Raw genomic sequence first — 27,052 nt, forward strand, 5'->3', positions numbered from 1 at the left:
AAGGCAATGACAACCAGGTCACCTGGCTGAAGGCAACTGGTAAATGTCACTGGTTTGGGAAGTACAGTCTAGTTCCAGAAATGTTAAAATTTAAAAAAAAAAATGTACAGCACAGATCAATAAAACCCTCTATTATTCCTAGTTCAGTGACAAAAATGTAAAAAGGACAAGGCAGTAGTTCATAGGATAACTGCTAAAAAAGACACTGCATTGATTAAAAATGTATTTATACAGAGAAAAAAGTTCAGATTAGTCAACTCAAGAAAGATGAAAACACAATAAGGATTCGAGAATATTCTTCAAGGACATCAAAAGTCCTGTCCCCAAAAAGTGATTTCCAACTGTTTTTTCTTTACATTTTTTTAAAAAATATACTTTTAAATACATTAAAAAAAAAAGAGAGAGAGCCTACAAGAAACTTGAGTATGGAGCTGTTCTATCTGGAGGAAGGGTCTCACCTAAAAATGCCTCTGAAGTCACACAACATGTGACCAGCTGGAATCCTGACCTGGAGAGTGTGTGTAACCTCCACCCACTCCCTGTGACAGCTACAACCCAACGACAAGGGTTTAAACGGTGGCACTGATCAATTAAACATTTGCACAATATGAAGCCCTGCTAGTTGTCTGTGATACAGAGATTCAGCATGTTATTGCAGGGAGGGAGGCAGGGGTCAGTAGGCCACAAGGGGGAATTTTCCACATGTGGGATTTCAGACCTTGAGATGACTGCCAAAGGCGGGATGAGAACTTTCCATCAGCCATAAGGAGCTGTAGTGATCTTAGCAGGTCAGAAGCCCCCTGGGCACAGCAAGGGGGTGAGTCACACCAAGAGTTTCAGGTCTTGTCAAGCTCCAGCTCTCTGTGTCTGCAACACCAAGTCTCTCTTCAAGCACAAGCCAGATGTGGCTGAGAGTGGACAGCCTTGGCTCCTGGCCCCTGCCCAACCATGTAGCTCTACCCAGCAGTTTACGGCACCCATGGCCCTCCAAACACAAATCCGACTCCACAACAAATTAGCAAGTGATGTACGTCCTGCGGAAGGTGGGAGATGCATATACTGCCGGGCGAAGCTTAACAATCCCCACCAGACAGCCGTTTCTCTGTTTTCTCTATTTCTTCTCCTGAAGGCCTGAAGGTTGCTCTGCTGGAAGCGAAACAAGTGGGCACTAGAGCAAGGCCTGGGGACTGGGGGCAGATTCTCATGGTTCCTCTGGCTATGTTCTTGGGCTCTGCTGAGACCAGGACAGAGAGGAAAGCCACCGAGCAAGTATGTTTCCCTTGCAGACAAAACCAGGGAATGTAGGGGAGCCACCTCACTGATCCCTTCCCTGCTGCCTGTAACGAGGACAGAGGCCCTTTGGTATCACGTGGGGATGGAGCAGAGGGGAGGATGCCCCGGGCCTGGACCGCCTTCACTGCCCCTTCTTTCCCAGCAACCCTTGGCTCCCTCAAGTGCCTGACCCAGCTGGCGAACTGCCTTGTATAACTGTAGCTCCCACAGCCCAGATCTGCCCCTCTGGGTGCAGCTCTCAGGCCCCGTCATGAAGCAGGGCCAGAGGATTGGGAGCATGGCTCCGCTGGGCTTAGGACCCAAGCGGAGTGCCAAAAAACACTGCCTTCATCTGCGTGCTGCTTTGCATCTCATTTGCATCCCCATAAGAGACTGACCTAGACTTGCCTGTGAGTGTCCAGGAGTCTCTGGCGGAGGTGTGGGTCAGCGATGGCTTGCTACAGGGTCAGGGGCATGGAGTGCAGCAGTGCGTGCATGGGACCTTTTGAAGGAGGTTGCCACTATCGTCTCCTGACACTTTAAAATCCCCTTTGACCACTGGAAGCAGTTCAATCCTCTTCGGATGACGCTCTAGGTCATCTTGATGTCACTTGCGCATGCTTTGGGAATACCACCCATGCCCACATCTATTCCCGACCTAAATCAAATAGCTCAGCAAACTCCATAGCTCTCCTCCAAGAGCAATCTGTGGCCAAGAAAAAGAATGTTTGAACCATACAGGCCTATCAGAGCACAAGTAACATGCAGATTAACGTTTTAAGATGATTAGAGAGAGCTAATTTTCCATATGTAGGGTTATCTGACGGTATAAGCTATTGCTCTATGGACACCCGAGTCAGGTTCCACTGATCTGACTAGGGACGGGTCCCCTCCTCTGCTGCTTGCACTGGCAGCCACGGAGGGAAAGTTTTTGGTAAAGGGGGACAACCCACCGAGGTACAAGAGAACACTTCTTTGTCTAAGGGCACGCCCTTGCTATAAGTGCCAACTCGGTTTTCGGTGTAATTCTCAGATTTAAGTTTAGTATAAATAGAGATTTAGCAAAAGTGAGAAAAGCCAACCCTACATCCCGTTTTATTCTCTACACACAGTAACCAGAGAGGAAAGGTTTTCTTTAACCGGCAGTTTTCAATCAAGCTGCGTTCTATGAATAGGGAGAGAAAAATGGTGTACAGAAGCTGAGCTACTCTACATTCTGAAGAGGACAACTTCCTGCCCAAAGGCATCAAACTGCTGACCTGACTCAGTCATGACAGAGAGCTTCATGCTGAACATGAGAACATGCAGACTGAAGCACAGCGATCATCATTCTGCCCTTTCATCCACAAACCAACCTCAGATACAGTATTCTTTGTATATTTTGGTGTTGCTCAGTCGCTAAGTCGTGTCTGACTCTTTGCAACTCCACGGACTGCAGCACGCCAGGCTCCCCTGTTCTTCACCATTGCCTGGAGCTTGCTCAAACGCGTGTTCATTGAGTCAGTGATGCTATCCAACCATCTCATCCTCTGTCATCCCCTTTTCCTGCCTTCAATCCTTCCCAGCACACTTCTATATATATCTTTCTATAGTAGATAACGTAATTTTTAACTTAATAGAAATAAAATGTAAAGGATTTACAGAAAGATGGCAGATCATTAAATAATATCCCTGTACAATCTCAGAGCTAGACAAGAGCTCAGACAAGGAAACTGGGGCCCAATAAGGCTAAGTGACACCATGGACACATAATCCTGCTGTGCAGGCCACCCAACCAAACAACGTGGCCAAAACTTTAAAAATGTTTAAATTTGTCACTTGAATTTCAAACACATATTTCTTCTCTTACCAGAATTACTTCAAAAATGTGTGGGATCAGTTTGCTGTCTTCCACAAGTCTGTTAAAAAAAATGCAAAGATAATTTATTAATAGTGATTTTTAAAATTATTTAAACTGCTGCCCTGACATGGAGCACTGCAGCCCCATGCTTTATGCTGAAATTCTGTGACTGAGGAATAGTATGATTAAATATTCATTTTAATACAGTGAATTACATTTAAACACAAGAAATGTGAGGCTTCTTTGCGAATCACTATTAGCTTTGCCTCATTGATCTGCAGCAGGCAAAACCTCAAACAGATATATACAAATGTAAAAAAAGTATTAAAAATTCATAATTATTATAAAGACTATCAAAATAAGCAATGCCAGCTGAAATAATGTAACCTATCCTTCATGTAGTTAAGTTATAAGCTTGCCACACTATAATCTTTCATATATATCTCATTAGTTATTTTCTCAACATTAATGATTCAATGCACAATGATTTTTAATGATCTTTAACTTTAAAAAAAGTAGACACCAATCACACAATAGCTTCTAGGCACTTTCATCAAACCTAGTTATAAGTTGTTATCTATTTGTAACAGAAGACTTTCTCCAAGCAATTTAAGGGAAAACAGCCTTTATTCAAAAGGGATAGTTTTTTTTAAGAACAATACTTCAATCTCTAAATATTCCTTTAGTCCAAGGGTCAGAGAACTTTCTCTGTAAAGGGCCAAATAGTAAATATTCTAGGCTTTGCAGGCCACACAGTCTCTATAGCAACAATTACCTCTGTCGCAATAGTATAAAACTAGGTATAAATAATCTATAAATTAATAAGCATGGCTGTGTTCCAATAAAATTTTATTTTCGAAAAGAGGCAGTTTCCCATATTAGGCCCATAAACTATAATTTGTTGATCCTCCTTCAGTTTAAAAAGAAAATAAAATTCCTTAACTTGACTAGAATTTACTTTGTAGGATAATCCACAGTGCTCAAGACAAGCATATTCCTTTTGTTGGCTCTTTGTCTATTTCACAGAGGATGTCAGGTGGATAGAAAGGGAATTTATCATCTGGCCTCCCCGGAGCTTGTTTGTCTATAATACTGCATTGATAAAAGAAAAGCCTATGAGACTAGCAAAAAAAAAAAAAAAGATCACAGTGTTTTACAAATATCTGTTAAGGAAAAGCGAGCTACAGAGTGAATCCCCAAAGACAAGACGCACTTAGAAAGCCCTAGCTCAGTATCTAGCAAAAATAAACATGATCATTTTCTATAGTCTTAATAGATCAGAGGGGAAAAGTTTTGACTACAAGTATTAAATTCATTGACATTCTCTCACTTTCCTGGACAACTGCAGGCTCAGGAATGAAGATGGACCTCCTTATACCATGAGTGGGTAGGACAGGAAATGCACAAACTCAGGACCAAATGCAACTTTAGGTCAACACATCCTTATTCCTCTTCCTTTGTTTCCTGGATATTAACCTCATCATTTCCTAAACTGGACTTCTGAAATTTTCGTGATATATACTCTTATCAGGCCCAGGCCTAAAAGAGCCAAGCACAGACATCTCTGAGTTTGGTTGCCGTAGCAACCAAAAGCCAAGAATGTCACAGGGACACAGGTACCACTGCTTCCTCAGTGGTACCAAGGAATGACAGTTCCCTGTATCACAGCCCTACTCTAACATTCGGATCCAGAAGCAGACACTCACAATGCCAGACTTTTTATGATGGTATTTTAAAATACGTTCTATTACCAACACGTGTGCATGCTAAGTTGCTTCAGTCGTGTCCGACTCTTTGCAACCCTATGGACCCTATGTAGCCCTCCAGGCTCCTCTGTCCATGGTGTTCGCCAAGCAAGAATACTGGAGTGGGTTTCCATGCTCTCCCCCAGGGGACCTTCCTGACCCAGGGATCAAATTCCTGTCTCTTGTGTCTCCTACATTAGCAGGTAGGTTCTTAACCACTAGTGTCATATGACTACACAAATGACCTTAATTCAGTCTTAAAAACTGCACCTAGTTCATCTTCAGGTCTCTGCATGACAAACTGGCTTCTCTGCACCACCTCTTAAGACTCTTTTAAGTTCCAGCAGTTCGATTCTTACATTCTTCTGAACACAATCAACCAGAACAATTGTGTTCTTTGATCTGAGTAACACATCATTTAGAGCCACGTCTGGAAAACTAAAAGCGAATTCAAGGTTAAAAAAAAAAAATCGCTTTTAGTGAAAAAAAATTTTTTTTCTATGACATCTTCTGTGACCCATGAACTAACCTCACATGTAATCCCAAAAGAATGCTGAAAGAGGTGTGGGAGAGGGGCGGCCACAAACTCTTACAACTATCTAAAATGCATCAGTTTTCCAGACTGTGGGAAGTGACTGGTAAGTGGGCGATGAGTACTCACTAGCATTTTCTTAAATTTAAAATAATGAAAATAGATACCTAAAGGTGTCACATATACTATTGCTTCTGCGACATTTTTATTTCACTTATGTGTGTACTGGGTAGTGACCTAAAATATAGTTTGTTTTATTGTGAGTTGTATAAAAAACATCTGAAATCCACAGATTCCAGGCTGCTTCAGAGAGCTTAGTTTTTAATATGCTCTTAAATTTTGATTTTAAAAGCTGGGTCTGCTTACTTAACACATCTCCTTTCATATCGCCACAGGTCCAATTAGTAGCTCAGTTCCCAAATGACCAAACCCTTCATGTGCTCTGAATAATGGAGTGCTCCTCCTCTGACTTGGTATTCCGGGGAGCAGCTCCGGGGCTCGGGCCTCTGTAGACCAGGGAGAACGAGGCTTACCTCTGAACAACACGGATGTGGCTGATTCTCAGGGGATTATTCAGGCAGAAAGTCTTAAATCATTACACTAGACTTTGGAAAATCAGGATGCAAAAGGCAACCTTGTTCGGGGCCTCTGTTGTGGTTGGCCCCCATGACTTAAATGACCAGTATCGTTTTACTACATGAGTCTGTTATTTCCTAAAATTGAAAAGAATGAAACTGCTATGGCTTATGGACAGCCTGAGGACAGGAAGGGCAAGATTTATCTGAATCTTCTAAACCAAAAACAAAGTAGAGATCTTTTTGAAATTATCCCACATCTTCAAAGGATTGTGAAGTTATTTACTGTAGTAAACTTTTCTCCTTTATGTTAGCTATCTAAGCACACTGTGTTTAAGTAACTCCAGATGATTAAGTTGAATATACTGCCGTTTCTAAATTCCAATCCTGGGACCACTTTACATTGGGTTTTTTGGGGGGTTTGGGGAAGGGATTCTTTTTCCCCTTAATGGTGTAATTAATGATAAGAGTATGTGTGATGAAAGAATTTTCCTTACAAAGTTTGTTTCAGGAGATTCACTGGGATTTTTGTATATCTGTGGTTTATGTTATTACCAAAACAGGTACTGTTTGCATTAGAAAATTTTAAATGAACTTATGAAAATCTTTAGGCTATATTATTTGGAATTCTAACTCCCCTCGTTCTTAAAGCAAATGTTGCCATTGGTGTTGGGAAATTTGTTTAATTTTTAATTGATGAATTATTTTATTAATTGATAAATTATGTATCAATAAAAACTTTAAAGTATTTATGATGTTTGATAACTCATTTAAAATACCATATATTTAAATTATGATAAATACTATGGTTGAGATCTAACCATGGAAGCCGTAAGCACAAATTACAAGAAAATTTTATCAGAAACCATGCTAAATGATAACCAAAAGGATTCATTATTATTTAACGTATACTTTAAATAATAGGGCAACACTTTTGATGTAAGAAAAAACAATGGCTTTTGAGGTAAAGTTATTGAGTGACCTATGGAGTCAAGGTGGCCTTGATTTTCTCTCTTTTCTGGCACAACTACTTTTCATATACTTTGAAAAGAGGGCTAAATATAAACTAGCAATATTTAGATACAAAAGACTAGGTGCAACTTAGGTAGGGAAACTTGGTGCAGGGAGATCACTCTAGTTCTGTTCAGAGACATACAGCAGTAGGTTGGGTTGAATTTCCAACTATTATTAGCTTTTTTTTTTTTTTTTTTTTAAGAAAAAAGCAGGCAGAGGATCTCCACCTGCTTTTTGCTCAGTTATATAGGCAAGAAAAATGGCCTCCAAAAGTGTTACAACATGTCTACAGAAACATGGGGGTCTATCCATCGAGCTACACTGTCTTGAGTTTGCGTCCTCACTTGAAGGCTTTAATCTGCTCCTAAGGCAGAGACCACACACGTGAAGAAGGGCCACGAGCCTAGAGCCACCGTCCCCACCAGTCAATCCTACCCTTCAGGAACAATGTCCTCCCCAAAGGCTTCTCCGCCGTCTCTGCAATTCTGGAATCCGTCTAGTCATAAAGCTCTTACTTAGTACTGGGGACGTTGCTTCTTCCTGGATACTATGTCAGGTTATGATTAACACTTTTGAACCCTTGTCATGAGCTAATCTTACAGCTCAAAATCAATGCCTTCAAGCTCAGTCAAGTCCAATGGCTTGACAAATATCTGACAAACAGATATCGTATAATAGCACTTAAACGTGGAATCTGCAAGAATGGTACAAATGCACTTATTTACGAGACAGAAATTGAGTTACAGACGTAAAAAACAATCTTACGATTAACAGGGGGAATGGGAGGGATAAACTGGGAATTGGGTTTGACATATACACACCACTAATAAAGACCTACTGTATGGCACAGGGAACTATACTCAGTACTCTGCACTGGCCTATGAGGGAAAAGAATCTTAAAAAGCGTGACTATATGCATATGTAAAACTGAGTCACTTTGCTGTACACCTGCAACACAACATCGTGAATCAACTGTATCTCAATGAAAACATTTTAAATGGCTTGACAGATACATAACCAAACAAGAAAACAAAACTCAACTTCCATCAGCGATATATGCACAGGGTATAGGTGACTAGACATGGGGAGAACTTAGCGAGGAGCCCAGACGACTGAAAGGAGGTGGTCATGAGCCTTGAAAGACAGGGGAGTGGCCAGTTCCAGTGTGGAGACTGCTGTGCCTACCTGGAGATGGTGGTGAAGAGAATCAGAGAAGGCTAATTAGTAAAGAAACAACATAACTGTCAGGCTCGCAAGTGTGGCTTTCACCCTGAAAGGATGGGACGCCTCCAACAGATTTTAAGCCGAAGAAGGAGGCAGTTGGATTTGTTATTCAAACTCCAATCTGACAGTTACAGGAAAAAGGAACCGGTGAAGAAGTGCAGGCTAGAGCATCGCTCCTCAAAGAGTGGTCTGCAGGCCAGAGCCAGCCGGCCAACAGCCACAGATCTATGACACTATAGTGACAGAAACTAGAAAGATCAGATTTTTATGTTAGACCTGACGATAAATTTAAACGTTATGGCAGTTTCAGAACATGGCCCCACCAACACAAGATGACAAACACAACATCTGCATCAAAGGACCTGTCCATGAGATGTTTACAGCGGGGCATCCTGGCAGAAACCACCTTCCCCAGGGAGCACCTTTCACATCACCAGGAGTCAGACATACTGACGTCACATACACCCTGATATCACACGTCAAGGAGGGCACATCCTCACTTCTGGGGTATGCTTGCGAAAAATGCACCACACTAATCTAACCATGAAATATTCAAGCAAATGTGAGAGGCGTCTTACAAAATAACCACTCACGTATGCCGAAAGTGTTAGTCATGAAAGACAACAGAAGGTGTGCTCTTTACGTCTGTGTGAAGGAGACGATGGGATGGTTTGAGAGAATAGCACAGAAACAAATGCATTACCCGGTGTAAAATAGATAACCAGTGCGTGTCTGCTGTATGACGGAGGGCACCCAAACCCAGTGCTCTGTGACAACCAGGACGGACGGTGGGGGAGGGAGATGGGAGGGGGGTTCAGGAGGGAGAGGAAAAAGCATACCTATGGCCGATTCATACTGATATCTGATAAAAACCATTAGAATGTTGTAATTGTCCTACAATTAAAACCAAAAAAAATTCTTTAAAAAAAAAAACAACAGAAGGGTGAGAACTGTCCCAGATTGGAGCAGACTAAGAAGTTGTGAAAACTCGATGCAGTGTGGGCTCCTAGACTGGACCTGGGACCAGAGAAAGGACAGTACTGGGAAGACTGGCCAAACTGCAGTAGGATCTGCAGATTAGTTGACAGCGAAAGATGTTTCTCCTTGGAAGAAAAGCTGTGACAAATCCAGACAGTGTATTAAAAAGCAGAGACATCACTTTGCCAACAAATGTCCGTATAGTCAAAAACACTATTGGTTTTTCCAGTAGCTTTTCCAATAGTCATGTATGGATGTGAGAGTTGGACAATAAGGAAGGCTGAGCACTGAAGAATTGATATTTTTGAGCTGTGGTGTTGGAGAAGACTCTTGACAGTCCCTCGGACTACAAGGAGACCAAACCTGTCAATTCTAAAGGAAATCAACCCTGAATATTCATTGCAAGGACTGATGCTGAAGCTCCAATACTTTGGCCTCCTGATGGGAAGAGCCAACTCATTTAAAAGACCCTGCTGCTGGGAAAGAATGAAGGCCGAAGGAGAAGGGGACGACAGAGGACAAGATGGTTGGATGGCATCACCGACTCGATGGACGTAAGCATGAGCAAGCTCCAGGAGATGGTGAAGGACAGGGAAGCCTGGCATGCTGCAGTCCATGGGGTCGCAAAGAGTCGGACACGCCTGAGCAACTGAACAACGAAGTCTATCAATGCTCATTTCCTGGTCTTGAAAGTTGTACTATGGCTCCATAAGATGTTACCACTAGGGGAGGCTGGGTGAAGGATATTTGGAAATTTTCTGTAATATGTTTGTAACTTTTCCACAAGGCTAAATTTATCTCAAAATATAAAGGCTTTTCTTTTTCAATGGTTCCTGAAGTCTTCGAGTTTCCTCTCTTTTAAAAGTGGGGTCTGCGTCCTCTCTTTTTGAATCTTGGCAGGTTTGAAAGTGCTTAGACCAACAGAGTAGCATAGAATTGACACTATGTGATTTCTGCTCATATCCTGGGTTTATTTTTTTAATTTCACTTTCATGGCATTTTAGAAAAATGTTTATTCCAGCTATCTGCTGCTGCTTAACAAACCACCCCCAAATGCAGCATCAGAAAGCAATAACTACTTTGTCACGTCCATGGCTTCTGTGGGTGGTGAAATCTGGACAGGGCACACTGGGGATGACCTTTGTCCCCAGTGTTTGAGGCCTCAGCCGGGGAGACACAAAGGCTGGGGCTGACTAGACCAGCTTAGAGACTGTAATTATCTGAAGGCTTCTCTATTCACATGTCTGGTATCTGGGCTGGGATGACTCAAGTAAGGCTGTTAATTCTGTTGACTGGATCACCCAGTACTTCCCTGTCCACGTGGCGTGGCCTCTCAATAGCATGGCAGCTGAGTGCCAAGCAGGAGCCTTCCGAGAGAACCAGGCTGAAACTGCATGACCTTTTGTAACTGAACCTTGGAACATAGAGCATCACTTGAAAACAGTAAGAGGTTCACAGTCCAGCCCAGATTCAGGCGGAGGGAACCAGCGCCATCTGAAGGAGGAGAGGCACTGTCACATAACAGAGGAGCATGGGGCGGGAGATGCTTTTGCAGCCACCTGATAAAACACAGCCTGCCATGGGCATGGTGTGGGGCTGCAACATGTTGAAATCTCCAAATCTGTTTCTTCACCAGATAGTTTGAGTAACACCAATACAGAACCAGAGAGACCAGTTAATACGCTACTGCAATGATGCAACGGAGACATGATTGAGGCCTCGTACTAGCTGTCTGTTGGTGCGTAACATATTACCATAAAATTCATGGCTTAAAACACACCCACTGACTAGCTCAAAGGTCTGTAGGTCAGAAGTCTAGTTCAGCATGGCTGGGTTATCTACTTAGAGTATCCAAGGTCTAGAATCAAGATGCCAGCTGGCTTAAGTTCTCATTTGGAGGGTGGAAGGGGTCCAATTTCAATCTTACTACTGTCAGAATTCAGTTCCTTACAGTTGTTGGACCCAAGTCCCTATTTCCTTGTTGGCCGTCAGCCAGGGATCCCTCTCAGGTTCCTGAGGCCATTCTCATTCCTTGTCATGTGGCCCCTTCCATCTCCAAAACCACCAATGGAGACTCTCTTCCATGTAAAATCCTTCTCAAGCTTTAGATCTCTCTAACTGATAGGTCTTTGACCTCTAGATCAGATTTAAATGGCTCATGTGATTAGTCGGGCCTACCAGAAATGATCTCCGTATTTTAAGGTCAACTAGTTTGGGACCTTAATGACATCTGCAATATCCCCTCACAGCAGCAACAAATTAGTCTTTTAACTGAATAACTGGGAGAAGATGGGCTTGGAGTCTTGAAGGTTATCTTAGAATTCTGCCCATTACAGACCTGACCCTGCCTCCACCTCAATTCCATCTTACCCCACCTCCTTTTTTTAAAAAATATAATTCAGATTTGATTCTTTGAATAAGCTGCTTCTGACCAACTTGGGTACAAACCCCAAAACAGATGCTGGACATTGGTTAGCTTTCCAGCAACACTGGGTATGAGCTTTAGATTTCATATTTGTTCACAACTGAGCACTAGACTACAAACAAAGCTTTTTTTGTTTCTTATGGCTTACATAATTTACCAGCTAAGTGGGCCAACAACAGTCATTTTAAATAAAAAGTCTCTAACATTAGCTGAATTTCAAATTATCAGTTCAGTGAATCAGCTTCAAAAGGAAATGGTTTCATAATGTTTAGTTATGGCATAATATTATGTCTATCTTGAAAGCAAGAAAATTTATGATGTTTCTCCTTGAAATGTTTGCCCTTGCTTGCAATGCTTGCTAATTGTCTTACAGAGAACTGCAGAAGCCTTCCCAATAAAAGGACACATATAAAGACTTATTTCCCCAGCAACCCAAAAAGGCAGGGTTAAGATTTTAGCAGCTTTAGCACAGAGAATTTCAGACCTGGTCATCTTACAAAGATCTACAGAATCCTCCATGGAACAGGCATCACACTTCTTCCCAGAGGAAATCTGCACCTCAGCGGTCCCAAAACATATACAATATAAAAACCATTTAATCCCAGTTATAAAGCTGACTGCTTCATTTGCTGAGAAAGTGTGAGAATTAAACAAGCACACGAGCCATACCAGAATGTGCCTCTGAAGTACCAAAATCTCCCATTGCCTAAAATAGCATGAGAAAGACACAACGTTCAGTTAAGAGACACTTTGGAAAAAAAAAAAAAAAAAAGAGAGAGACACTTTGGTTATGTAAAAAAGCAAATGTTTTCCAACGGAAAGGAGATTTTAGGTGGAAAAAGAAGAACATTACATTAGCAAGTGTGCAAAATGCTTTTCTATTATGTCAATAGATGCCCAATACAGCCCTGCGAAAATCCACACCTACTGAATGAACCTAGGCAACAGAATGCTTCTATAACAGGCAGTACGAAAGGCGAAAAGGAAAAGCAGCGGTCAAGAGGCTCTCCATGCAGCATATGGAATGACTGACAAGACATCTCTAACTCCTTCTAACTCTAGCCATAGTCCCGTTTCGTCTATGGCCTTACAGGAACCATCCCTACACAGGCGATGATGCGCTTGTTACCCAGCCAAGGGCTTTGGCCCCGCCTCCCCACAAACAGCCCCGAGCTTCCTGTGCTGGGTCCTGAGGCCTCACCCTCTTTCTTTCTGAACTCCGTGGCTCTGCAGCTGGCCTCCCTGATCTAATAATTCACTGCATCCTTCGCTCCTCAAGACACAGTTCTGTATTGGTCCCACAGCTCCACATATACTAAAGCTACGGGTAAGAAGCATGTTCATCCTTGCACCAAACTGGCAAAGACAACGAGCAGAAAGAAATGCAGTCAGTAAGAGAAAGGTCAGGATGTGACACAGGTTCCTAAGAAATCACTAGACTGTATATTATGTGAACAGCATTTCTTTCCTCTTACGGACAAGAGCTCAACACTAAAAGTAACACTTATAGGGACTTCCCTGGTGGTCCAGTAGCTAAGACTCTGTGCTCCCAACACAGGGGACCTGGGTTTGATCCCTGGTCAGGAAATTAGATCCCTGGTCAGGAAATTAGATCCCACATGTCACAATGAAAGATTCCGCATGTGAATACTAAGACCTGGTACAGTCAAATAAATATTTTTTTTTAAAAACACCAATTGTAGATGAGATATTTTAAATTTTATTTTCAATTCCATAAACCTGCTTATTTTCTACGGCTCCTTTTTGTCCTGTTACTCAGTAACAAGAGATCTTTTTCGAATCCACTTGAAGTCAGGCTAAGATTTCTCCCTTTTTTTGCTCTCACTCAATAAACAGTACTGAGTACCTATCATTACTGAATACAACACACTAAGAGCTACGTCAAGTGTTAGAAGTGCTATGAGAGATGGCTATAAAGAGTACAGAAGGGATCACAGAAATCGTCTCGTCTGAGATGCAGAGTAACTGTGGATGGCTCAATAACCAAGATTTCCAGTGCTGCCCATGTGCTAGCTCAGTGGATTCTAACAAAGAGAAACCATAGGGATGATGGTGATGACTAATTCCTTTTTTTTTTTTAATGAGAAACTGAGGCACAAAGAAATGGTCTAGTGACAAGAAGTGGGGCTGAGACACAAACCTCGGCAGCTTAGATCAGTGTCCACACAGCACAGAATAAGGACTGCTTCAGCTGAACTCTGAAAGAGGAGTAGGTTATTGATCAGCAGCAAATGAAGGATGCAGCAGAAGGGGAGACAGGACAGACAAGAATGAGCTGCGCCCTGGGCAAAGGGAATAGAGAAAGTAAAAACAGGATGGCTCCTTAAGGACACAGAAAAGGCAAGTTTATCGCATAAGCGGAAGAAGTAAAGAGAAGGCAGCGCAAGATCAGGCTGGAGGAATAAACCAGGGCTTACTGCAGAAGATCTTGTTATCTGTGCTGGTGAGCTCAACTTATTTGATAAACTCCAGCCTGCAGACCAAACCCTGCCACCTGCCAGTATCTGTGTGGCCCACGAGCTAACAATACTCATCAGGTTTCGAAATGGTTGGAAAAAATCAAAAGAAGAATATTTTATGACATATGACAACTGCATGAAATTCAAATTTCAACTTCCATAAAGTTTTATTGGAACACAGCTGTGCTCATCCCCTTACACACTGTCTGCAGCTGCTTTTACACTACAGTGACGGAGCTGAGTGGCTGCAGCAGAGACCATACGGCGAGTGATGCCTGAATGTTTACTATCTGGCCTTTCGCAGAAGACATTTGATGAGTTAGACGTGTCCCTGCTCTAGGTGACTGGGTGCCACTAAAAGGAGGACTAGGCAACAGGTTGCCATCACCAACTTTACATTTTTACGATGATCATTCAGGCTACAGCAAGAGGATGGGCGGAGCACAAAAAGAACGGGGAACAGGAAGAGCAGCCAGCTGCCAGTGATGACTCGCAAGAGCTGATAAGAACCAAAGCAGGAGTAAACAGGAGAAGATTAACAAGGCTGTATCAGCATGACCTGAAAATCTGTCAAATTCAGGGACTTCCCTGGTGGTCCACGGGCTAAGACGCCATGCTCCCAATGCAGGGGGTCCAGGTTTGAGCCCTAATCACGAAACTAGATCCCCCATGTCACAACAAAGACTCAGAAATAAATATTTTTTAAAAAAAAGAAAAGAAAACCTATCTGATGCAGGAGAGAGAGAAGAGGAAAGAAGTTCAGAATGACTCCAGTACTTCATTTCTCCTGGCGGCCACCGCCATGACCGCCACCAGAACAACAAATATCACAGCAAGCAACCTCATCTGTGGAAGCTCCTATACAACAACTCACTGAGCTTAGGGCTTCACCTCTTACTTCTCACTTTGAGACAGGCATGACTAACTTTACAGAGGAGGACATTAGAATTGAACCTTATCCAAGGTACACAGCTAATTAATTTCAGAGTTCACGATTTTCAGCTGCTCTAACATATAATATTGAGACAATGTTTCAGGGAAAGGCTAGTCTGGACAAGATGATGAGTTAAATTTGGAAAGAGGGAGGACAAGTGAGGACAGACACCCAGGGAACACCAATATGTCAATATGTAAAGAGCTGGCAAAAAAAAAAAAAGAAAACCTGGAAATCTCCAAAGTTCACCAGATGTAGGAAGTAAGGACGTCAAAGGGAGTAAAATGGAAAAGAGTAAAAAAGAATAGCTTCGTCTTCTTGGTGTTTAGATTTTCAGTTCAGTCTCAGTTCCTGTAAGTTGTACTTTCATTACAGAGTAATTTTAGGATCCCCAAGCTCATTTCAGGAGCTACTTCGAAGATCAACCCATGATATGGGTGCTAACAGACAAAAATAGAGAGAAGCTGAAACCACTGACCCAAAGGCTATCCTGCTGACCACGGAAACTGTAAGATGGGTTACAGATTGTCACTCATATTCTATCTTTCGATAAGAACCACCAGTCTGTGTCTGTGTATGTACTTAAGAACTGTATGCTTTTTCCTGATACAAAATGACCAAAAGCTTTAATAATAATACCTATTCATATTAAATTAATTCCATAAAATATATTAAAAACACGGGCATAAAATGTATCCACTGCATGTTCTACTGGGGAGAATAGCAAAGCATTACAAATAAAATATTCTAATGTTAGCACTATCAGAAAATCATTAATAAGTTTTCATGTATTATTTCCTTGTTTTGGGATTCACATAAGACATGGGACCAACGTCATCTTTAAGATAATACTTACCATTTCTTGTGCATGTTCTTTGTGCTGCTTGGACAGCCATGGCTGGTTCGATGTCTAATAACCATGGCTGACTCCATTTTACACAAGAAAACATTGACACTTAGGCTAGTGAGACAGTCTGCCCACAGTCATTCACAAAGCCAATGATGGATCTGGGATGAGAAATGGAATCTGCCTATTCTGACAAACCATTAGGTGTATTACATCATAATACGGTAAGAGAAAAAGTCAAGTCATACTACATACATTGGGTTTTTTTAAGTATTAAAAACATTACCCATGTCAACACATATTCAATTAAATATTAGTTCTCATATCTACATACCTTTCTTTTTTGTTTGTTATTAGAGTCAACTTTTCCTTTTTTCTTGAAGTAGAGTGGAAAAGAAATGCAAAAAAGCAAAATGGCTGTCTGGGGAGGCCTTACAAATAGCTGTGAAAAGAAAAGAAGCAAAAAACAGAGGAGAAAAGGAAAGATATAAGCATCTGAATGCAGAGTTCCAAAGAATAGCAAGAAGAGATAAGAAAGCCTTCTTCAGCGATCAATGCAAAGAAATAGAGGAAAACAACAGAATGGGAAAGACTAGAGATCTCTTCAAGAAAATCAGAGATACCAAGGGAACATTTCATGCAAAGATGGGCTCGATAAAGGACAGAAATGGTATGGACCTAACAGAAGCAGAAGATATTAAGAAGAGGTGGCAAGAATACATGGAAGAACTGTACAAAAAAGAGCTTCACAACCAAGATAATCACGATGGTATGATCACTCACCTAGAGCCAGACATCCTGGAATGTGAAGTCAAGTGGGCCTTAGAAACCATCACTACGAACAACGCTAGTGGAGGTGATGGAACTCCAGTTGAGCTATTTCAAATCCTGAAAGATGATGCTGTGAAAGTGCTGCACTCAATATGCCAGCAAATTTGGAAAACTCAGCAGTGGCCACAGGACTGGAAAAGGTCAGTTTTCATTCCAATCTCAAAGAAAAGCAATGCCAAAGAATGCTCAAACTACCGCACAATTGCACTCATCTCACATGCTAGTAATGCTCAAAATTATCCAAGCCAGGCTTCAGCAATAAGTGAACTGTGAACTTCCAGATGTTCAAGCTGGTTTTAGAAAAGGCAGAGGAACCAGAGATCAAATTGCCAACATCCACTGAATCATCGAAAAGCAAGAGAGTTCCAAAAAACATCTGTTTCTGCTTTATTGACTATGCCAAAGTCTCTGTGTGGATCATAATAAACTGTAGAAAATTCTGAAAGACATGGGAATACCAGTCCACCTGACCTGCCTCTTGAGAAACCTACATGCAGGTCAGGAAGCAACCATTAGAACTGGACATGGAACAACAGACTGGTTCCAAATAGGAAAAGGAGTACGTCAAGGCTGTATATTGTCACCCTGCTTATTTAACTTTTATACAGAGTACATCATGAGAAATGCTGAGCTGGAAGAAACACAAGCTGGAATCAAGATTACCAGGAGAAATATCAAGAACCTCAGATACGCAGATGACACCACCCTTATGGCAGAAAGTGAAGAGGAACTAAAAGCCTCTTGATGAAAGTGAAAGAGGAGAGTGAAAAAGTTGGCTTAAAGCTCAACATTCAGAAAACGAAGATCATGGCATCCGGTCCCATCACTTCATGGCAAATAGATGGGGAAACAGTGGAAACAGTGTCAGACTTTATTTTGGGGGGCTCCAAAATCACTGCAGATGGTGACTGCAGCCATGAAATTAAAAGACACTTACTCCTTGGAAGAAAAGTTATGACCAACCTAGATAGCATATTCAAAAGCAGAGACATTACTTTGCTGACTAAGGTCCGTCTAGTCAAGGCTATGGTTTTTCCTGTGGTCATGTATGGATGTAAGAGTTGGACTGTGAAGAAAGCTGAGCGCTGAAGAATTGATGCTTTTGAACTGTGGTGTTGGAGAAGACTCTTGAGAGTCCCTTGGACTGCAAGGAGATCCAACCAGTCCATTCTAAAGGAGATCAGCCCTGGGATTTCTTTGGAAGGAACGGTGCTAAAGCTGAAACTCCAATACTTTGGCCACCTCATGTGAAAAGCAGACTCACTGGAAAAGACTCTGGTGCTGGGAGGGATTGGGGGCAGGAGGAGAAGGGGACGACAGAGGATGAGATGGCTGGATGGCATCACCGACTCGATGGACGTGAGTTTGAGTGAACGCCAGGAGATGGTGATGGACAGGGAGGCCTGGTGTGCTGCAATTCATGCGGCTGCAAAGAGTCGGACACGACTGAGCAACTGAACTGAAATTACAGTTGATTTACAATGTTGTGTTAATTGCCGGTGTATAGCAAAGTGACTCAGTTACATATATATACATACATACATACATACTTCCCTGGTGGCTCAGACGGTAAAGCGTCTGTCTACAATATGGGAGACCCGGGTTCGAGCCCTGGGTTGGCAAGATCCCCTGGAGAAGGAAATGGCAATCCACTCCAGTACTATTGCCTGGAAAATCTCATGGACAGAGGAGCCTGGTAGGCTACAGTCTATGGGGTCGCAAAAAGTCGGACCCAACTGAGCGACTTCATTTCATTTCACATACATATATAAACATATTCTTTTTAGACTCTTTTCGCTTACAGGCTATTACAAAATACTGAGGATAGTTCCCTATGCTACACAGTAGGTCCTTGCTAGTTATCTATTTTACATAAAATTGTGTGTTTTTATAAATCCCAAACTCCTAATTTATCCTTCGTGCTTTCCCCTTTGGTAACCATAAGTTTTTTCTATGCCTGTGGGTATTTCTGTTTTGTAAGTAAGTTAATTTGAATCCGCTTTTTAGATTTCACATGTAAGTGATGTCTAAGTGATATCATACGATATTTATCTTTGTCTGGCTTACTTGGTATGATCATCTCTGCTGCTGTCATTTAGTCGCTCAGTCGTGTCCAACTCTTTGCAATCCCATGTACTGTAGCCTGCCAGGCTCCTTTGTCCACGGGATTTCCCAGGCAAGAATACTGGAGTGGGTTGCCATTTCCTCCGCCAGGAGATCTTCCTGACCCAGGGATCAAACCTGCATCTCCTGCATTGGCAGGCAGATTCTTTTCCATTGAGCCACCTGGGAAGCCCCATATTGATCTCTAGGTCCATCCATGTTCCTGCAAATGGCATTATTTCATTCTTTTTAATAGCTGAGCAATCTTCTACTGTATATTCTTCTAACCTACTTGTTAGAATTCTTCTATTGATGGACCCCTGTTTTCCACTTTTTGGTAGTATTCATTAGGGGGAAAAATGTGGTTAAAGGATTGTGTCAAATGAGTTCAACTTCTCATTCAATCCTCCTAGCTCTGCACTCCCAGGAAAGTGCGAAACTCCAAACATTACTTTTCTCCCAAGTGATACCACTGCCTGCTTCCCTTCCTGATGCTGAGAAGCAAATAAGGTTGTGCCTGTGAAGTACCCAGCACTGTCTGGTACATGGAAAGCTCTCTGTCAAAATAGATACCAACTGTCCTTACTATTAGTGTTGCTGCTGTTTTAAATCATGCTTTAATAGACATTCTTATATGTAAGAATTTATGTGTATCTCTTACTATTTTCTGCTAGGATGAATTCTTAGAAGTGGAATCAAAGGCTATATTTAAGGTTTAACACATACTGGCAGTTTGCCTGCCACAAAAGATGTGCCCATTTTTTGACAGTCCGTGTTTCACTAGTCTGTGAACAGGGGCTATTAACATTTTTAAAAACTCTATCAATACGATGTTTTTATTATTTTGGTGGAATTTTCTTTGACTACTAATGAGGGCAACTCTTTTTCATGTTTATTGTTAGAAATGGCCTTTTCAAGTTCTTTGTCCATTTGCCCTTTGGACCCACCCTTCTTTAGAATTTCGAGATACCTAATGATATCTGTCCCTAAAAGCTGACCATTATGTTGACTCTGTAAACAGCTGGCTTCAGCGGGATTTATGAGTCCAAGCAGAGAAGAGAGATGCACACACAAAAACTGTGCTCTGAGGGTAGAAGGCATTTATCTCTTTAAAGAACCAGTGTTAGTCCCCTTCACTGCATGGGCTTGTTTCCTCTGTAATCTACTGTGGCAGAGACTGCTAAGTAATAACACATGCTTGAGATGGTGATAAAAACATGCCAAGGAAGTCACAGAACATGATTTGAAACCCAGACCACTGTTTAGTCTGGCAGCTCTTGTGCTCTTCAATTATATGACAAAGGCCCCGTCTGTACAGCAAACACTGTAATACATTCTGACCAACAACTGTCATCATATAAAATCAGAAGGCTTGACATGAGAGTTTGGTGTGGAGACAAGAAAACTGAACTGGGAGTCTGTTTTGTGCCTCAAGTCATATTCCATTCGGCGGGGTATCACTTTGTCCTACAGAGTTGACTGACACTGACAGGTGTATGCGACGGAATCACAGACAACGCCTGGCTTCATCCAGAGCAGATTAACAACAACGACGAGGAGCGTGCAGCCCAAGTATGCTGTTAATTCTAAAACGGCCCACTGCCTAGGGAAGTCATCAAAAGAAAGCACAAACGCGATAGCAGAAACACGCGGCTAAAGCTTGCCCCAAATCATCAAGGGCCTGACTCAGACTTTAGAAGGTACACTGATCATATCAAGAGACTTTATTTATTAGCTGTTATTTCTACGGTTAGGATGCCATGAAGGTTTGCTGGCTGTAAGAACCAGGTAAAGGTTTCTAAATGAACTGTGATTTGTAAACACAAGGAGTAACTGTATAAACACGAACTATCAATACAAGGGCCCCACAGGGTGCTTCGTTGCCAGACCACGTTATCTTCTCCTTCTGGCATTGTTTTCTGTGCTCATATTTTAACACCATCTAAAGCAAGACAAATTTGCTCTACAAGTGCAAAATGACAAAAAGGCATTAAATTGATAAGTTAAAACTCAAAGACACCAATAAGAAGAGTTGGAAACTCCCACCAAGCCAAGATAAATAAATGCATCAGTCAAAATAAATGTGCCACACATTAATATTCTTGTCTGAGGCAACTGATTCAACTGTCATCTTGACACATTCCTGAACAAACCAGTTAAAATGAAGATGTTAAATAAACAAATCATTTAAAGAATATTCCCAGCCTGTGGTGGCTGGATAAAGAAATGGAAAATTGTTGATTATGGTAAAGAATACAGTAGACTGCTTAGACTACTTTGACAGCACACCCTGTATCTACATAAAAAATCAAGTGTTCCACCAAAGAACATCAATGTTTAGGTAGCAACGGCTCATGAAAGGTACTGGAGACGTAGGTCGTACCCACGCCCACGACTGCCGTCTAGTCACGGGCACTGACGCACTCACCCTGGAACCACCCACAGGGAAGGTCTCATTTCACTGGCACACAGGCCACTTCACGCTTTCGCCTCCTCACAGAATGGGCTGGAATAGGTCACTGTGGACTCACAGATACACAAGGGTCTGCACAAACCCCACAGAAAAGTTTCCCCATGCAACTGAGTTACTCCGTAATAATGACTGACGACCTGAGGAGGCTGCGCTGAACCAAGGTTGAACTGCTCGGGAGGCTCGGAATGCAGTCCTAGAGCTTGCATTATGCTCTGATAGCCCAGGCTAGACTCTTGTGCTAAAAGAACTACGGTATGTGAGCAGAGCTCTCTTCACAGCGCTGTCGCGTCATCTCCACAATGGCCAGAGTCTGCAGAACAGTCTCTGGCTGTGTCTAGGGGCCGAGGAAGCCTAGGGCTCTTGACAGTGCAGAGCTGAGGCGGAGATGACCAGCGACCCACGGGCTGCGTGCACCGTCCACCACCAAAGGATTGCATCAAGCTGCACCAGAAAAGACACGGAGAATCACAGGTCCAAACTGGTCTCAAGTGCTTAGGTCTGAGCAAGTCATAAGCAGGTGATAAAACATGGCCAAGGGCACAGTACACCTGAGATTCAATCAACTTTCTATGGTAAGATATGTTTCTAGACAGAAGATGTCTGTTCTAGATAGAAGGGCCAGACTAAAAAATACTTCTCAGCAGGGTTCAAGAGAGGACTGAGCTCCGTTCTATCTGAAGGAGCTAAGAATAAAGAGTAATTCTGAACATGCTTCAACAGTCTATTATGGGGAACGTAACACATTTTTCACAGGGAAAATAATGTCTTAATTTTTCAAAGGCAAGTGTGAAAAGTGTGTGTGTGTGTGTGTGTGTGTGTGTGTGTGTGTGTGTGTGTGTTCAGTCATATCCAACTCTCTGTGACCCCATGGGCTGTAGTCTGCCAGGCTCCTCTGTCCATGAGGATTCTCCAGGCAAGAATACTAGAGTGAGGGGCTCTTTCCTTCTGCAGGGGATCTTCCCGACCCAAGGACTGAACCCACATCTCCTGCATTAGTAGGTGGATTCTTTACCAGTGCATCCCTGGGAATCAAGCAAGAATAAAAAGAGGAACTCATAAAAATGAAAATTGCAATAATCACAGTAATATTTACCATTTTACTCTCTACCTTAAATCAGGGGGAAAAGGGATAGCTACAAATGACAAAAGCCTCAAAGAGATATATGTAAACAGCATGGAGGTTTAGTACAGTGTTACTATTGTTTTTATAAATATTCTAAAAATAGGAATACAGAACATAGTTTCCAGTTATCCAAATAAAAATTCAATACCTTCACCTCTCAATTCACTGGTCTCAACACTTCCAAACTCTTTTCTAATCTCCCCACCTAAGGTACCCAGTTTCTAGACAGATAACTGCACCACTTCAAGTCTCATTTTTAAGCATCCCAAAGACAGAGCATCACTGCCCAACTGCCCAGCTCAATTACCCTGTGCACGAGATTCTAACCCCTGTCCCTGAGGGGCCACTCCAGGGGCTACCCCTAGGAGGCAAGGTATCAGTCTAGCAAGGCAATGCTCACTCTGTTGCTTCACCCACTTTACCCTTACTATGAGATCGAGGGTCAGAAAACTGTTCTAGTAAAGGGACACAAGCAAATACTTTCAAAACTACCAGCTCGGCCACTGTAGCACAAAAGCAGCCACAAACAATAAGCAAACGGATAAGTGCGGCCTGTGTTTCTGCCATGTGTTGTTACTGTTCAATCACACCGTCATGGACTGCAGCAAGCCAGGCCTCCCTGTCCCTTCACCATCTCTGGGAGTTTGCTCAAACTCATGTTCATGGAGTCGGTGATGTCATCCAACCATCTCATCCTCTGTCGCCTCCTTATTCTCCTGCCCTCAATCTTTTGCAGCATCAGGGTCTTTATTAATAATACTTTATTTACAAAAGCAGGTGGGCTGGATTTGGCCCCTAAACTGCAGTTTATCAACTCCTACACTTAGATCATCCTCATCAACAGAGAAACATCACTAAAATATTCAGAACAAGCCCCAAACTGCTTTGACACCAAATTTCCCTCCAGCTCCCCATTTTTCAGCTCTGCTCTATAGCAAAACTCTTTTTAGAATTACTGATGCTCCCTGCTTCCACCATCATTCCCTCCTCAGTGAACCGCCCCCTGCCAGGCTTTTGCCCTTGAATGCCACTAAAAATAAGCCCTACAATATTACTCCCACTGCCAGCTCATCCTCATCTTATGGACACTTGCAGCAGCATTGACGCTGTTGTTTTTCCCTTCACCTGAAAGTCTGAGAAAAACAGAGGCTCACTTCCTTAAGACGCTAGCATTAACACAGCTATTTAACTCCCTCACCTCACTCACATGCTGTCACCTTCCCAAGAAGCCCTGACCACCCTCTCAAAAACAGCTGACCCCACCCATCACTCTCCACTCTCTAACCTTGCTTTTTATTATTCTGTACATGGGGTTTTTAAGTTGATTTCCTTGTTTATTCTGTTACCCTCCAGGCATTCATAAGCTCCATGAAAATCAGAAGCGTGTATGTTTCACCCAACTCAGAGAACCCAGCTATTTGCAGGGTAACTCAGTGAATGAAAAAATATTAACTATTCCTGTACACAGAAAAATATCAGAGCAGATTCTGCCCCGAAGTTCCATAATTCTACAATGGAAATAAACTGCAAAACTTCAAGAGACTTTGTGAAGAAGAGAAAAGATACAAATGAATTCTGTTGCGGGCAAGTAAGGAACTACTTCAGGAGAAAATGTTAGGTAGCTTTTAGTTAAAGCTCTCTGAACATCTGTTTTAATAAAGAAGGAAGGAGCTGTGTGTTATTGTTGATTGCAGACCACAAAACCTCAGGCATTGCCCTGATCAGAGACTTCAACTAAACGCTGGCTTCCAATATGACAAGTGTAGTTTAAGCTCAGACACCATGTGACCAGACACATTGGCCTGTTGGGTTCTTGGTCAGGAGCCAGTTGCCACTCTGTAAGGAAAGCTGTCACTGAACCCGTGCAAGCCAGGGGAGGATAACTGAAGTTGAGTATGCCTCCAGCGTGGCTTCCCAGGTGGTGCAAGTCGTAAGAAACCATCTGCCAATGCTGGAGACCCAGGTTCGATTCCTGGGTCAGGCAGATTCCCTGGAGGAGGAAGTGGCTACCCACTTCAGTATTATTGCCTGGGAAATACCACGGACAGAGAAGCCTGGCGGGTCCATGGGGTCGCAAAAGAGTCAAACACCACTGAGCGATAGAGGGCGCACAAAACACAAGTCTCCAGCACGCAGGGCTGCTATGGGAATATGGAGTCAAAGGGTTAAGCTGTTTCTAAGGACAGAGATCAACAGTCTCAGTGGACCCAGCTGACCCCCATACAATAAAGTTAGGCAATGGTACGTGCACCAAGTCAGCAGGAACTCAGGGAAAATCTCTGGGATGAGGAACAGTGGAAGAACATAAAGTGTGACCACTACCTACACTAGGAAAAGGGAAGATGTTTTTACAAGGTCAAAACAGATTTGAATCAATTACGATTGATCTTCCTCACAAATCACTAAGGAAAATAGATGGCCGCAGATCAAACTCCTGAAGTTTTAGGCTGGTATCTTTCCCTGGTGGCTCAGCTGGGTAAAGAATCCGCCTGCCAACGCAGGAGATGCAAGAGAGGCAGGTTCAATCCCCAAGTAGGGAAGATCCCTTGGAGAAGTGGCAACCTGCTCTAATATCCTGGAAAATTCCATGGATAGAGGAGGCTGGTGGGTTACAGTCCATGGGGTCACAAAGAGTTGGACATGACTCAGCACACACACAGACACACACAATCCTTCCATAAGCCCATCATAATTCTTCTATAATTCTCTCACTCACACACACACACTTCACACATCCTTCCATACTTCTATCAGAATACTGGGATGGACGGACCATGAGGGTTTACATAAAGACTGACATCAGTTCCTGTAGGAGACAGGATGATCAGCTATCTCATAATCAACATGAGGAAGGATTCTAACCCTGCAGCAGTGGTTTAAGTCACAAGCAGAAGAGAGTTGACAATCCAGGAGGCAGAGGAAAGGAAGAGGCCAGGAATCGGAAATTACTAACCAGAACTGTGCCAGGAGCTGCCTCAATGATAAAAACAGACAGAGAGGAGAACCAGGACCTAGCAACAACGGCAGAGGGAAACAAAGGAAAAGCCTGCAGGTGCCACGGCGAGACCCGCACAACACCAGAGACAGCCGTGCTGAGGGACGGGCCCATCGCCAGTGATGAGACACAAAGAAGCCTGAGACAAGCTGCCTTCAAAGGGCACTGCTGTATTCACTTGGGTATCTTTTGGAAAGTGGTTCTGCTGGACAGTACAAGGGACAGTGGACCAGGAGGTCTAGATCCAAAATCTCATCTCTGAACTGACTATGGGCTCTGGGGCATCCAAATCCCTCTGAGGGCCTCACTTTCCTCGTGTGTAAAATGAAGACATCAGGATGCTAATCACGTCTTTTTATTCTGAATTTTCGAGACTCTTTGCCACCCATGGACTGTAGCTCTCCAGGCTCCTTTGTCCACGGGCTTCTCCAGGCAAGAATACTGGAGTGGATGGTCACTCCCTTCTCCAGGGAATCTTCCTGAGCCAGGGATTAACCCAGGTTTCCCGCCTAGCAGGCAGATTCTTTACCGATTGAGCCCCCAGGGAAGCCCAAGATTGCGCTAGCTCTGGAGGGAAGGCCCCTCCCAGGGCTTGCCTTTCCCCAGCAAACCAACCAAACCCCCACCGGCCCCCCTCATACAAAGCTCTTAAACTCCAGGCCACTGCTTCCCTGCCCTTATCATCCCAGGGCCAGGTACCAGGTAAGGAGAGGCAAACCCCTCACCTCAGAGCCCAGAGAAATTAGTCAAGCAGCCAAACCAAAGCCAGCTCACCCACTCCCTCCCTTGTGAACTACAACACAGGCTCTTGCCCATGTTTTCCTCTCCCCTCCTCTGCCTCCTGACTGCCTCTGCTGCTTCCCCACGTGGCTGCCCGTGGCGTGGGGTACCCCCTCCTCTTGGAATCTGTGAGTATAAAACATTTACTTTTTGAGGGCAGCCATCTCCTCGCCTGTTGATCTCACCAATCAAGGATAATTTTAGGCACCTCAAAAAGTATATCATCAATAATAATAAAAAAAAAAAATCCAGGTTAAAAAAAAATGTAATACATTTTAAAACATTCAGATGATCTCCCCAAAGTCCCATACAGCAATAATGTTCTAATATTTCTTTCTAGAGGTTAGGGTTCACATGAATAAAGACAAAAAAAGTTCTATTCCCTCAGTTCAGGGGTCAGGAAACATTTTCTGAAAAGGGCTAGAAAGTATATATTTTAGGCTTTGCCAGACACAAGGTCTCTGGGCCTCTTATTCTTCTGTGTTGGTAAGTTGCACGAATCTTTAAAAATGCAATCGCCACTCTTACTTCGCAGGTTCTGGCCCTGTGGGCCATAGCTTGTGAGTCTCTGCCTTAGACAAGGGGAAGCCTGCGGATAAGGATATCTTGTGAGACCCAGAAAGTTTTACTGAACCCCTACTCAGTTTTACCACCACCCTATATTGTACACAACTGGAGAACCACACTTTTATAGATGTACAATAAACTAGAGTTTAGAACCACTTAGAAGTGGCTGACTTGTAAATGTCACGCCAAAAAAGTAAGCTGAAACCATCCACTTCTGATCATGAAATAGCTGCTAGTAGTCACGTAACCCTGAATTCACATTTGCGTTGAAAGAAAAGATTCCTGTGTAGAAAGAACCATCCTGGCTAAAGTCC

At 42.9% G+C, this 27,052-nt stretch overlaps 1 protein-coding gene across 9 annotated transcripts in view; it reads right to left on the bottom strand.

Moving 5' to 3' along the window:
• The window catches only part of ULK4 (unc-51 like kinase 4), a 528,243-nt gene that overhangs the window by 276,907 nt on the left and 224,284 nt on the right, over positions 1-27,052 (bottom strand). For 8 of the 9 annotated variants that reach the window (XM_060402096.1, XM_060402095.1, XM_060402097.1 and 5 more), the window contains one exon: positions 3,122-3,170. The exons of the other annotated variant lie outside the window; for it this stretch is intronic. In XM_060402096.1, coding sequence (XP_060258079.1) covers positions 3,122-3,170 — 49 coding nt within the window. The remainder of the gene's footprint in view (positions 1-3,121; positions 3,171-27,052) is intronic. 9 annotated transcript variants of the gene reach the window in all.

The sequence above is a fragment of the Ovis aries genome, chromosome 19 (assembly GCF_016772045.2).
Source record: "Ovis aries strain OAR_USU_Benz2616 breed Rambouillet chromosome 19, ARS-UI_Ramb_v3.0, whole genome shotgun sequence".
NCBI classification, from domain to species: Eukaryota; Metazoa; Chordata; class Mammalia; order Artiodactyla; family Bovidae; genus Ovis; species Ovis aries.